The sequence below is a fragment of the Eulemur rufifrons genome, chromosome 6 (genome assembly GCF_041146395.1).
Source record: "Eulemur rufifrons isolate Redbay chromosome 6, OSU_ERuf_1, whole genome shotgun sequence".
NCBI lineage: Eukaryota > Metazoa > Chordata > Mammalia > Primates > Lemuridae > Eulemur > Eulemur rufifrons.
Window position 1 is genome coordinate 102,693,801 of NC_090988.1, and position 11,958 is coordinate 102,705,758.

Consider the following 11,958-nt stretch of genomic DNA (forward strand, 5'->3'; position numbering starts at 1 on the left):
TCTCCTGTTTGTCTTTGGGATTGGGGGGGGGGGGGGGCTCGGCCGTGCAGCAAGAGGAAACTTTCACACAGAAAAACCCTTCCCTTTACATGTGCAAAAACAGCTGTGCACTCCTGCTGGGAAGAGCAGCCTTCCCTGCCTCCCTGCCCCTCCCTGTTTGCCTGCTGGATTAGGACAGGAAAACCTATTCTCCTTGCAAAAGCCCCTGTGGCTTTGTGTAGCCCTATAGAGGAATCTCCTCCCCAATCCCCTCCCCTGTCTTTCCTGTCCCCTCCAAAGTTGAGGCCACCCTTGGGAAGCTTGCCTGGGCCCTGTGGCAGTGGAGATCCTTCCCCTCTTTCAGAATCCAGGATCTTGGCAGCGGTTCCAAGCCCCCAGCCCACCTGGGCCTGAACAGCCAAAATGTAGCTTTTCTGGCACACTCAGAGGGCACAGCCCGAGGGAGGGGAGCCCGGTTACCTGTGCTCTAGTTGCTGCGTGGTCCCCGCAGCTCCCGGGCGGTGGACGAAGAGGACCGGAGAGTCGCTGGTGCCCAAGGCTCTCTGCCGAAACTGCCTGGACGGTGGTCTGCTGGCTGGGCCAACATTAGCAGTCGCCGCCAAAGCAGGGGGTGCTCTGGCTGTGGTGCCCAGACCCTCCAGCCGGGTTGATGTGGAGGAGGAGGGGGATGAGGCTGAGGCTGGAGAGACGATGAAGGGCACTTTTAGAGAGTGCATGAGAACGGGGCCCCTACAAGTGGGAGAGCCTTTCCACCACTGGGCCAGGCACCTGCTCAAATGCCAACTGAAATTACAGTTTTGCCCTCACCTCCTCGTCCCCGCCACTCCTTTCCCCGAGCCCCTCCAAACTTGGGGAACTTCGCGCCAACTCAGTAGTGCTGCGGCCTCTGGGGTGGCTGCTGTGGCAGGTGCCCACGGGAGACTACGGTGGATCGGGGGTGGAGGTCTGCCCACCCCACCCCAGCAGAAAGGCATCCATGGGTGTGGGCACAGCCGGAAGCACTCCCTGCTAGCTAGGAGGTGGGGACCGTGTGGAGGAGGTGGGGGGCTTCACTAGAGGGACACTTAGCAGTTACTAGATACCCTGGAATGCCAGTGGGCGTGGCACTGGTAAAATGGGGGTGGGGCGTAAGCAGGGTTCGAGAGTGAGCAGAAAAATCGCTTTTCAGGTGCTCCCAAGGTAGCTGTGCGCAGAGCAGTCATGTCCTTCCAACCTCCACGGGCAGGGGACGCGGCTGGGAGTTTTTCCCCTTCGCCAGTCGCACTTGGTCTGCCCCCCACGCTGTCCGTGTGGTGCAGGGCACTAAGGATGCTGCTGCAAGCGGCAGCAGCCGACAGTGAGCACCTGTAGGCATTCCTGGGTCGGACGACTGGCCAGGTTCGCATCCTTTGGAGCCTGAATGAAACTCCAGCTAAGGTGCAGACTCAGAGCTGATGGCAGCTGGACAAGGTTCGGGTGGAAGCACTGCCTGATTGGGCTAAATCTCTCACTGGGAATTTAAAACCTTTTTCCCAAGCCTGCAGGGAGAGCAGGCACAGAGCAAAGACTCCGGGAGATGCAAAGACTTGTGCACTTCCTGGGGAGCACCAGTCCCCACCCTCCGCACCCACACACCTCAACCATCTACCCTCTGTGTGTCCATCTCATCCAGCCCACCAGCCTGTGCTGGGATTTCATTCCCCTTCTCCCAAGCCAGAATCTGAACTCCCTTCCTTAGCTGGAGCAACAGGGCGTCTAGTGGGGATGACATGGCCTTCCATAGGGAAAAGACTTAGACTCGAGGGGGACTGGTGTGTGTGGGGGAGGCATCTCAGAAGGATGCAGGTGCCTCAGAGTCAGACCCTCCCTTGGGAGGAAGGCAGGTGGGACTCTTCATGGGCTTTTGGGTGGGGAGAAAGGCCAGTGGCCCCGAGTCAGGTCTGGGGCTCGCAGACAGCAGCCAGGGTGAGGTAGCTCACGGCTCTCCGGGTGAAGCCCTCAGCGCTCATGCCGGCTCTAACTGTGCCCTGGGCTCTGCGGCTTGGAGACGCCGCAGCACGTGCTGCCCCCTGGCGTCTGCCGCAAAATGCCCAGATGTTGCGGGCAGCCGCTGCCAGGGCCCTTTGTGGATACTGGGCTGGGACTTTCCAAGTTGCAGATGGAGCTAGGGAGGGTGAAGGGCTGTGGTTCCACGAGGTGGTTCCACGGGAGGCTCGTCAAAGGAGTGTCCCCAGACTGAGGGGCAGGCAGCTACGGGGCTGACAGGGAAGCAGCCCACGGACCAAGCTCCTGGAAGTGTGGAGCCCCCATCGCCAAAATGGTGTCTTGACTCCGAGCTTTGCCCTGGGCTGGATTTCCATGTCTGCCCAGCACAGAAGGGGCTCATTCCAGTCCGGGATTATTCTGCCCACCAGGATCTTGGAACCCAGGGAGTTTAAGCAAGAGGAGGGGGCCAGGAAAAAGGGGCCTGGTAGGAAAGGCCCATGGGGCAGAAGCCTCGCCATGGTGCATCGTGGCAGGACACGGTTGAGAAGGACCACAACACGGACAAATATTGGGGTGCTGGGGTGAAGGACTCCACACAGCAGAAACCTGCTTGCTCCACGGCCTCTTGGGCCTGGAAGAGGGTCAGCCCATCCTGGGGATCTGGTGAGACCCTCATTTAGGTGGGAGAGAATTGGTGCCGCCCAAAGTCCCCAGCACCAGGTTCCACCACTTAGCTTCTTGAGTGGCCTCATACTGACACCTGGTGGGCATTTCCAGAATTACAATGGCACAACCCAAGGGTTTTAGGGGCTGCCATTTGGAAGAGAGTGTGTGGGAGGGGGGGTGCAAGGCCAGGACACCCCTCCCGATGGTGGAGAGGCCCCTCCACAGTGTTGGGGGTACAAGTGGGTTCTGCCCCTTTGCGCTTGGACCCGCCTCTCTCCTGGCATTATGGACCGGGTGTACCCCTTTTCAGTGTCCCCTACCCAGGGAGTACTGGCATGGTGGGCACCCCAAGCCACAGGCTAAACCTGGAACACCTTCCTGAAGCATCCATCATGTTTGGAGAGAGGAAACTGTATTCTATTAGCATCAAAATAAAACTGGACATATTACCGAGAGGCCCTGGGGCAGAGGCAGGGTCCCCGGGATGAACGCAGGACACGGGATTTTGTCCTTGGCGCCCACTCCCGGCCCCACCCCTGCCCCACCGGGAAGTGGGAAGTTGGGAATTTCCAAATCTGGCCCGAGCCTGACACCTTGTGGCCACTTGGAGAAGTTGCAGCCACCTTCCTGTAAGTCACCATCTCCCTTAGTAACTGCAGGGCCGAACCTCGGGGATGGGGGTACGAGAAGGACGTCACCCATGACCCCCATCCTGAACACACCAGATGTCCCTGGAGCCCTGCAGCACTGGGGCACTGGGTGGCCCAGCTGCCTCCCTGGGCGCAGCCTGGCCGGGGTGAGGCTACAGGGCCACGGCCCGAGGGCCGCTGTGTGCTGCTCCGGCCGGTGTGCGCTCAAACGGGCCCGGAGTGGGCGCAGGGGCCTGGAGGCCGACCCAGTGCACACCCCAGCTCTGCTGCCGATGACCTTGGGCGAGCCAGTTTGCCCCAAGCCGCCATGCTCCCCGCCGCCCGCACAGGTGCCAGTGTGGGTGTGGGCAGCCCCTCTGACCCAGAGTAAATGCTAACAGGCGTTCGGTTTTACCCCGTCCCGGATGTGAAGTTATGTTTGCCCCTTTCTCCCCTGGCTGCTGCGCTGAGACGCCCGTTCCTGGGACCATGCGGAAACACAGGCTAGATGGTCCCTGTCCACAGGCCCTGTGAGCCCCACCCACAAAGCCTCCTCCCCCTGCTCCGGAGTTCTGGGAGGGGGAGGCCTGTGCGTGGCCGGTGGGGAGGGTGGGGATCACGGGCAGTGACTTCTGGGGAGACCTGGGAGCAGCTCTCCCTGCCTGGGGCTGCCAAGTTTGAAGAGTCGCAAAGACTCCTCCACCACGAGGGCCCTCAGGCACACGGGGCCACGCTCAGACTGCACCTGGGCACCCCCAAGCCCCTCCCGCAAGCCTCCTCTTCCTGCGTGTCCCGCCCGGGCTGTGTGGAGGCCTGTGCCTTCACCCTGGGCCCTGCCACATACCCACGGCCGGGCCTGGTAGCGTGGGGGCTGCAGCTTCCCCCGGAGGACACCTGAGGTCCCCTGGCCTCCACCCCCAGAGGAGGAGCAGGCCAGTGATGCTGTCCCCATGAGATTAGGGCCCAGAGAGGGGAAGCCACTACAGGAACGCCACAGTGAGCAGCCCCAGGGTCTGGACGCGTTGCCCGAGTGCCTGCAGACGGTCTCCCCCGCCCGCCACACCTCCCCACACACCTGGACAGGCCGGCCTGTGGCCTGTGGCCTGGGTGCTGGAGGACACCTCCGTGCTGGCGTCCCTCATGGTCTCAGGCTGTGGGCTGTGAGGCACCACGTGCTGGCGCAGGAAGGGAGCAGGTGGGCCTGGGCGGGGCACTCACACCTGGGGCGGCAGTGCGGCTACAAGAAATCAGGCTCCCTGGGGACACCTGGAGATTCCCCTCCCTGCCCCCAGTAGTGTGGGCAGGAGGCCGGACACGGAGGGGCTGAGAGGGCACGGCCCTGCCAGGGGCCCCCCAGACTCACCCTCTCGGCAGCCAAGGCTGGCGGGGTCTCTTTTGGCTCCCTTTTGACAGATGAGGAAACCAAGACCCAGAGATATTAAGGAACTTTCCCAAGGCCACCCAGCCAGGGGTGGAGAGCCAGCACTCTGGCCCTGCCTGGCCTGCCCGGCCTGCCAGCTCTCGCCCTTGAGCCCACACTGGCCTGAGTGGACTTGGCACTGGCCCTAAGGATGCTTAGGGCCGGGCGTGTCCAACACCCCCAGGACACGGTGCACTGTCACCCTCAGACCACAGCTGCCCCTCCTTCCCTGCCAAGGCCAGCCCACGCCCAGCTGCGGGAAGGGCCCGGGGTGTCAGCTCTGTACCGTCACAGCTGTCATGTCCCCGGCGAGGGCGGCATGGGTTGCACCAGGCTGGGTCTGCAACCCTGGGGGTGGTAGCCCAGCACAGACCGGTCCTCAAGGCTGCCGTGCCAGCGGGGCCATGAGACACCTCCTCCGGGAAGCCTCCCTGACTGCTGCTTCCTGGCTTCTCTGTTCTGAGCTCTGATTGTGCAGCTGGAGCTGGGCGGGGGGTGCCCCAGCCTCCCTCTCTCTCCTGTTTCTCAGCCAGCTTGTCCTGCCTGGAGCCTGGCCCCCCGCACATTCCTGTCCCACAGCTGGGCCGAGGTCGGGGAGCACACCCAGGTGGCCAGGGAGGAAGCCACTTCCTGCCCCTTGAAGCTGTCCTTGGACCTTGGAGGTCGGGCCTCGGGAAGGCGCCATGGAGGGACAGGCAGCCATCGCCAGAGCCACACATTCAGGTGCCTCAGTCTCCCCGGAGCCCCCCGGGTCCCCTCTCTGCCCTGTCCTCGCCTACTGAGCCGCCCACGTGTGCTAGACCCTGCCAAGGACCCGAGGCCCAGAGCGGGTCAGGGCTTCCCAAGGTCCCTCGGCAGCCGGGCAGCAGTGGGTCTTGCATGCGGGCAGGGGCAGGCGGGCCGGGCCTGGGGGGGCCGGGCTGGAACGGCACCAAGTTCCGAAGTGCGGGTGCACTTGGGGAGACAGCAGCGTGCACCTCGGGCGCAGCGGGAACAGCCACAGCTGGCAGGGCTGCCGGGCCGCGGCTCTGTTTTCCACAAACACAGATGGGCTGGGAAGGGGGTCGGGGCAGGGCCCGGGCGGAATGCGAGGCCCACGGTGGCCCTGGGGTTCTGCTAACTCAGCAGCCCGGTCCACGCGGGCTGCAGGGGTGGGGCCTCCCAGAGGCTCAGGGGGCTGCGGACCCCCAGGCTGGGCTGCCCAAAGCCAACCTTCGTCCCTGGCAGAGCACAGAGCTGGGCACGGCTGGGAAGGAGTCCCCACCCCCGTCACAGATGGGAGCCGGGGGGTGGCTGCTGGGGTGCGGGCCACCAGGGTCTCTCTAGACACTCTGAGTGTACCTGGTAAGGGGCGCAGGAGGCACCCCCACTTCACCCTCAGCCTGGGGACTCGGCTCCGGCTTAGCCATGGACACACAGGTACCCCCGAGACCCCCTCTCTCACCCCTGCCTTGGGGAGCAGGGATGATGGGGTGCCCCTTTGGTACAGACCAGCTTCTAGGGGCAGCCTCAGGGACGCCGTGGGAGCCTGGAGGCTGTGTCAGGGCTCCCTGGGGTCAGGATGGTCCCCCACAGCGGCAGATGGGCAGGAAGTGGGGAGTCCAGCTGGGTGGGGCGGGGCCGGAGGCCACCTGGGCCGGGACAGTGAGCTGAGGACAGCGGGCGGGGGCGGGGCCGGGGGGTCGGCGGGATGCTCGGCGCCAGCGCAGCGGGACCAGGCTGCACGGACAGTGGGGTGGCCGCCTCCGCCAGCTCCCCTTTCGAAGGAATCCGCCTTGCTGTTCCCGCGGCCCAGGCCAGAAACAACAGTGGCAGGAGGGGACGAGGCTGCGCCCCCCCTGCAATCGCCACGTCCCCAGACCCCGTCCTCCCCTGACCCCCAAACGTCCCCTCAGCACTGGGCGCAGGGCCTCGCCCTGACCCGCGGGACCCCAGCTTGAAGCCTTCTGAGTCTCAGGGTCCCCAGCCCCTGAAGCCCCCCTCACAAGGGGACGAGGACTCCGTCTCTGGCTGGAGTGGCCCAGGTGGCCACGGCAGGGTGAGGACCCCCCATTAGCCGCCAGCCCCCTGGCCCCAGCTGCAGCATGAGGAGGGCAGGAGGTGGGGGCCGACTCTGGCTGGAGGTTTCCTCGGCATGTTAGGGACCCAGGACGTGGCTCAGCTGGCTGTCCCCCGGCCAGACTGCCCTGGGTCTGTGGCCTACGAGGACCCTGGGCTGGTGAGAGAAGCTGGCCTGGGGCTCGACAGCCGCCACCGCTCAGCGTCCGCAGACCCCGTCTCTCCTTCTTAGACCCGGGCCCCCCGAGTCCAGGGCGGCGGGCAGCGGGGACCCGCACCCGCGAGAGCGCAGCGCGGGCGCCGGGCCCACCGCAAAGGCGAGCCTTTGGCGCCATCTGCTGGTGGCACCTGTGAATGGCCGCGCGGCACGTTGCTGAGTGTCCGTAGGTGCCACCCAGAAAACAGCCACCAGCACTGGGGCGGCCCGCCAGGTCCTCGGGCACGTCCCACGGTCTCCCTCTCCCCGCCTGGCTAGAGACAGACAGCGACTGGCCTCCCGCCCGAGCTCGGCCCAGGGCGCCTCTTCCCTTTGCCCCGGGCTGTGCCCTCTCCCTGGGCCGGACCCCGCGGGGCACCAGGTCCTCAAGGGCCGGGGGTCAACCTTGGCACCCCTGCATCCCTCGCGCCCCCCAGGGTATACTCTTCCTGGACAGCAGTGAGGACAGCAAATATTTGCAGCTGACAGGAGAAGGCAAACACAGCCCGGGGCCAGGTGTGGGTGCCAGTGTGTCTATGCCAGAGCAGACGCCACCCAGGGCTGGGCCGGAGCCCCTGTCCCCACTCTGGACCTCAGTCTCCCCTTGAGGCACCCGGGAGTGAGAGTTCCCAGCCCTGCTGGCACGTGTGAAGCTGACACACCTACACAGACAGGAGGCCAGTGAGCGGCTGCCCTCGGTGACACCCTTGCTCTCCAGACAGGCGGCAAAGGTTGCAAGGGGGGCACGGCAGGTTTGAGGGGTTTGGGGAGCAGCTGCTCCGCCACCCCCACTGCCCCGCCGCTGGGAAGCACTTAGATGGACCCCCAGCCCCCAACGCCAGGGTGACAGGCAGAGCTGGACACGGCTGGTGGCCACTGCCAGCCCTGTGGGCCGTGTGGCCCAGGTTCCAAGGGCAGGCAGGGTCTCAGGGTACGGGAGGGCTGTCCCGCAGGTTCCCAGAAGGGGTGGAGCCCAGGCGCGGCCGGGCGGGGACAGCAGAGCCAAGGCCTGCGGGCCTGGCGTGCTGGGGCGGCTGGGAGCCCGAGAGCGTCCACACTGCCCAGGCAGGCGTCAGCCGCAGGGCGGTGCCCGTCGGGAGGCGGCTGACAACCGGGTCTCCCGCCACCTTGGGCGGCCACTTCTTGTCTATGCCCAGCGCAGGGAGAGGCGACCCCCACGCCCTGTCTGGTCCCCCCCACCGACCTTCTCATGGACACACACTCGGGGGCCGAGGGGCTGGAGGACACAGGTGTGGGGAGGGGGTCCCGGGTCTCAGTGCGGGGCGACTCTCAGGAAGGCGGAGGGTGGGTAGCAGCACCATGTGACCATGTCCCTTCTGGCCAGAGGCCCCCAGGACAGACACCACGAGAATTTGGCCCCTCAAATGGCCCTCCTCAGCACCCCCGCACCACCTAGGTGGCCACACGGTGAGTCCCACGAGGCTGGGGTGGCCCACGAGCGCCCGGCCCCCACAGGGCTCCTGCTGCCCTCCAGCCCCAGCTCACGCCCCCTACGGAGTTTGTCGGCGCCTCGGGGCACCTGCCCCTCACTCCCAGGGCCTTGCTGGCCACCAGGGCCGGCCAGGGTGACGGGCTTGGCCGACGGCTGCTCTCGGCGCCAGCCCGGCACACGTACCTCGGCTCCGGAAGGACGCCCCTGCCTCTCTCGCGCGAATGGGGCCGGCTGGGCCTTCCTGTGGACGGCCGGCTGCTGGCCCCAGGCACCTCCTCCCTCCGCTTCCGGGTCCAGTGTCCGGCCATCCACCCGCCGGCCCAGCCTTGGCCCCCACTCCAGGGGCGGGGCCTGCCGGGGGCCTGTGACATCCCTGGAGGGGGTGTCAGTGCAGTCGCGGGCAGGGGCGACCTCGGGGCTGCGGGAACGAGGCTGCCGGGTGCCAGCCCCGGGCCCAGCCATCCCAAGCCCTGGCCCGGGCGGAGCTTTCAGGAAAGGCGCAGATTGGTTTGGCCTGGGTGGCAGGCAGGCCGGCCAGACCGTGTGGCGACCAGGGTCACCCGCTGACCTCCCGGGCCACGGTCAGTCAGCCCAGGTACCCCCGGGCTCCCGTCTGCTCTCCAGTCTGGGTGCCCAGCGGAGCCACTGTGCCCAGTGAGTGCTGAGAGTGCTCACGCCAGGACCCCAAAGACCTGCACCTGGGGTGACCTTGCCGCCAGGGCCTTCGGGCACTTGTGGGGGTGACCACCAGGCCTGTGGCTGAAGGGATCTGGCGGAGTGGCCCTGCCTATGGGGAGGAGATGGCCGAGGGGTGGCCGGGAGACCCTGGCCCTGGTCCCTGGCCTTGTGGCCCTGGCGGTTCCCAGCCTGCGTGGGCTGCAGTTCTCGGGGCCTCTCAGCCAGCGCCGGAGAGTGGGGTTCGGGTCCCACCCACGGCCACCCCTCCAGCTGCCCCGCTCGTGGGGAGTCATCCGGCCTCTCTTGCTTCCTCTAGAGCACTAGGGGGTCCCTCAGGAGTCTGGCTGGGCTGGGCTGGGGATGTGATCAAGCCCACCCGCCCGGAGCTGGGGACAGCAGGCACTGAGGGAGACCCAGCCTCGGCAGCCTCGCAGCCCCTTCCTGGCCCCACCCCTGCAGGACCCCTCCGCCAGCCCAGCCTCCCCCCTGCACAGGGACTCCATGAGAAACAGCTCTAAAAATAGGGCCTGGGAGGGGTAGGTGGGAAGAAGTCACTGGAATGTTTTCATTCTCTTTTCTTGAAAATTCTCTGGGGACCCTGAGGGCCCAGGGCTTTTGAGCGGGGAAGTCAGCTCCTCGAGACCCCCAGAGCCCCAGGGTAGGGGCAGCCGGCAGTGACAGGCGCTCCACCCCTCGGGGAGGGCACCACCACCCGGGCTTGGCCAGCGTCAGGCCTGCGCGGGGGACGCTCGGAGGGGCTGCTGGGGAGGGCGGCGCGGGGGGCTCAGTGACACGCGGACCACACAGCGGGCCGTTCAAGGGTTTATTCCGCCCGGGCGGGCGCGGGCGGCTAGTTGCAGTAGTTCTCCAGCTGGTACAGGGAGCAGATGCTGGTGCAGCACTGCTCCACGATGCCGCGCTTCTGCGGGGTCCCCTCCAGGGCCAGCGGCAGCCCGCCCACGCCGAGGGCCCCGTCCGGCCCCACCTGCCCCACTGCGGGTGGAGGTGCCAGGCAGAGAGAGAGAGAGAGACAGGACAACGTCGTCAGGGACACAGAGCCGCCTGCCCGCAACCCAGGGTCGCAGCTGGGCAGGGACAGGCAGGCCCGGAGCCCACACACCCTGCCACCTGTCCCCAGCCTGGGCAGTGCCTCAGCGGGAGCGTCCCCAGGGCCTGCCCATCCCCTGACTCCCTACCGCCCCCCACTGGCTACCGCATCCTCCTGGGAGTGCACGCAGGCGGGCGGGTGGGGGACCACTTCCCAAGGTCGCCCTGAGACCACCAACACCCGGGACTTGAGGCACTTATTAAAGCCTCCCCTGAAGCAGCTGTGAGGTAGAGACAGGGGCGGGGGACGTTTGTTTGGGGAGGACGGGTGCGGGGAGGGCCCTGCTAGCCTCAGAGGTGCCACTGGGGGGCCTGCTCCCAAAGCCGGCACTGTCCTCGAGCCTGGAGTCTCCAGCCGGGCCACGGGGGGCTGGCCACTTTCAGGATGTGGCCTAGAGAACTTCCCTTTCTGTCTGGGGAAGCTGGCCCGACTCCCGCTGGGCGGCAGCCGCCCGCACACCTCTGCCCTGCAGGCTGGGGTGCTCACCCTGGGGGTCCTCCGCCTCCCGGCGGGTCTTGGGTGTGTAGAAGAAGCCCCGCTCCCCGCACACCAGGTAGAGAGCCTCCACCAGGTGGGAGCCGCACAGGTGCTGGTTGACAAAGGCGGGCGCAGGCTCGGGCCCCCACAGGGCCAGCAGGGCCAGCAAGGGCAGGAGGCGCGTCCACAGGGCCATGGCGGGGGGGCGATGACCTGGGAGAGGAGCAGGGCTGAGGCCAGCACAGGCAGGCGCCCTGTCCTGGGACCCCCCGCTTGCCCCCTGCATGCTCCAAGAGAGGAGCCACGTCCCTCCCCTTGCAGAGCTCGGGTCTGGGGTCCCGCTGCCCTGGAGCCCCCCCAGCCGGCGGCCCGGACCCAGGCTGACGCGGAGCCGGTGGCACAGACCTGCTTGCTGACGGCCGGGTACAGCTGGTCCGCAGGGCTGGAGGCCGCCGGGCGCTGCTGGCTTTATACCCCTGAGCCCACCTGCCCTGTCCCCCAGCCCTGCCGCCTGTCCCATTAGGGCCTGGGGGGTCGGCAGATGGCCGGGGGCTGAGGCTGCAGTTTCCGGATCATTTCCCTGGTGCGGGGTCTGGGAACATCTTCTTGGTCGTCAGCACCTCTCACTGGGGGCCACGCGGTCATTAGTGTCTTAATGAGGCCTGACGGCTGAGCTGTCCCTGTCGCAGCTGGGGGGAGCGTCCCCAGGAGAGCACAGCCCCACCTGACTTCCGGAGCCATTTTCCACATCAGTCCGCAGAGCCTGCGGCTGCAGGGGCTGGGATGTCCTCGTGCCCGTCCCTGCACCCTCGGCCTGGCCTGCCCCCGTGCCCCATGGGTGGTGAGGGGACGTGTCCTCCCCGCTCACTGCCACGGCCCCACCACGCCCAGGACAGCAGCCCCAGTGGTGACCTCAGCTCCCCCGGGGGCAGAGCCCAGGACAGGCCGCACGACCCGCATGCCCAGTGGGGGGGCAGCAGGACCCTTCGCACTGCCGGGTCCCGCCCGGGTGTCCTCTCGGCCCCCACCCTCTTCCAGGGGCTGGGCTCATCTCCCCGCTCCCAGCCATGCCCCGCCACCCATCACCTGCCTTGGATGTCACCTGAGCTCACCCCCTGGCCCTCCCAGTCCCCCAGGACAGGCACCCAGAGGCCCAGCCCAGCCATCGGGCGTGCGTGGACGCTAAGCCTGCCCTGCCTGCACCTCCACCTGCCTTGTAGCACCTTGTAGAGACGCCCCTGAGGTCACCTGAGACCAAGGGGTAGGATGGGTTGGGGGCATCCTGTGCCCTGCCCCCCTGTCCCTGCC

The 11,958-nt window shown here is 66.8% G+C and overlaps 1 protein-coding gene across 1 annotated transcript; it reads right to left on the reverse strand.

Moving 5' to 3' along the window:
- Nucleotides 1-9,911: 9,911 nt before the first annotated feature.
- INS (insulin) lies at nt 9,912-10,866 on the reverse strand. Its single transcript, XM_069471843.1, has 2 exons — nt 10,660-10,866; nt 9,912-10,058 (listed from the first exon to the last, which is right to left on the reverse strand). The coding sequence occupies exons 1-2, from the start codon at nt 10,844-10,846 to the stop codon at nt 9,916-9,918; spliced, it is 330 nt and encodes a 109-aa protein (XP_069327944.1). The 5' UTR covers nt 10,847-10,866; the 3' UTR covers nt 9,912-9,915.
- Between the last annotated feature and the right edge of the window lie 1,092 nt (nt 10,867-11,958).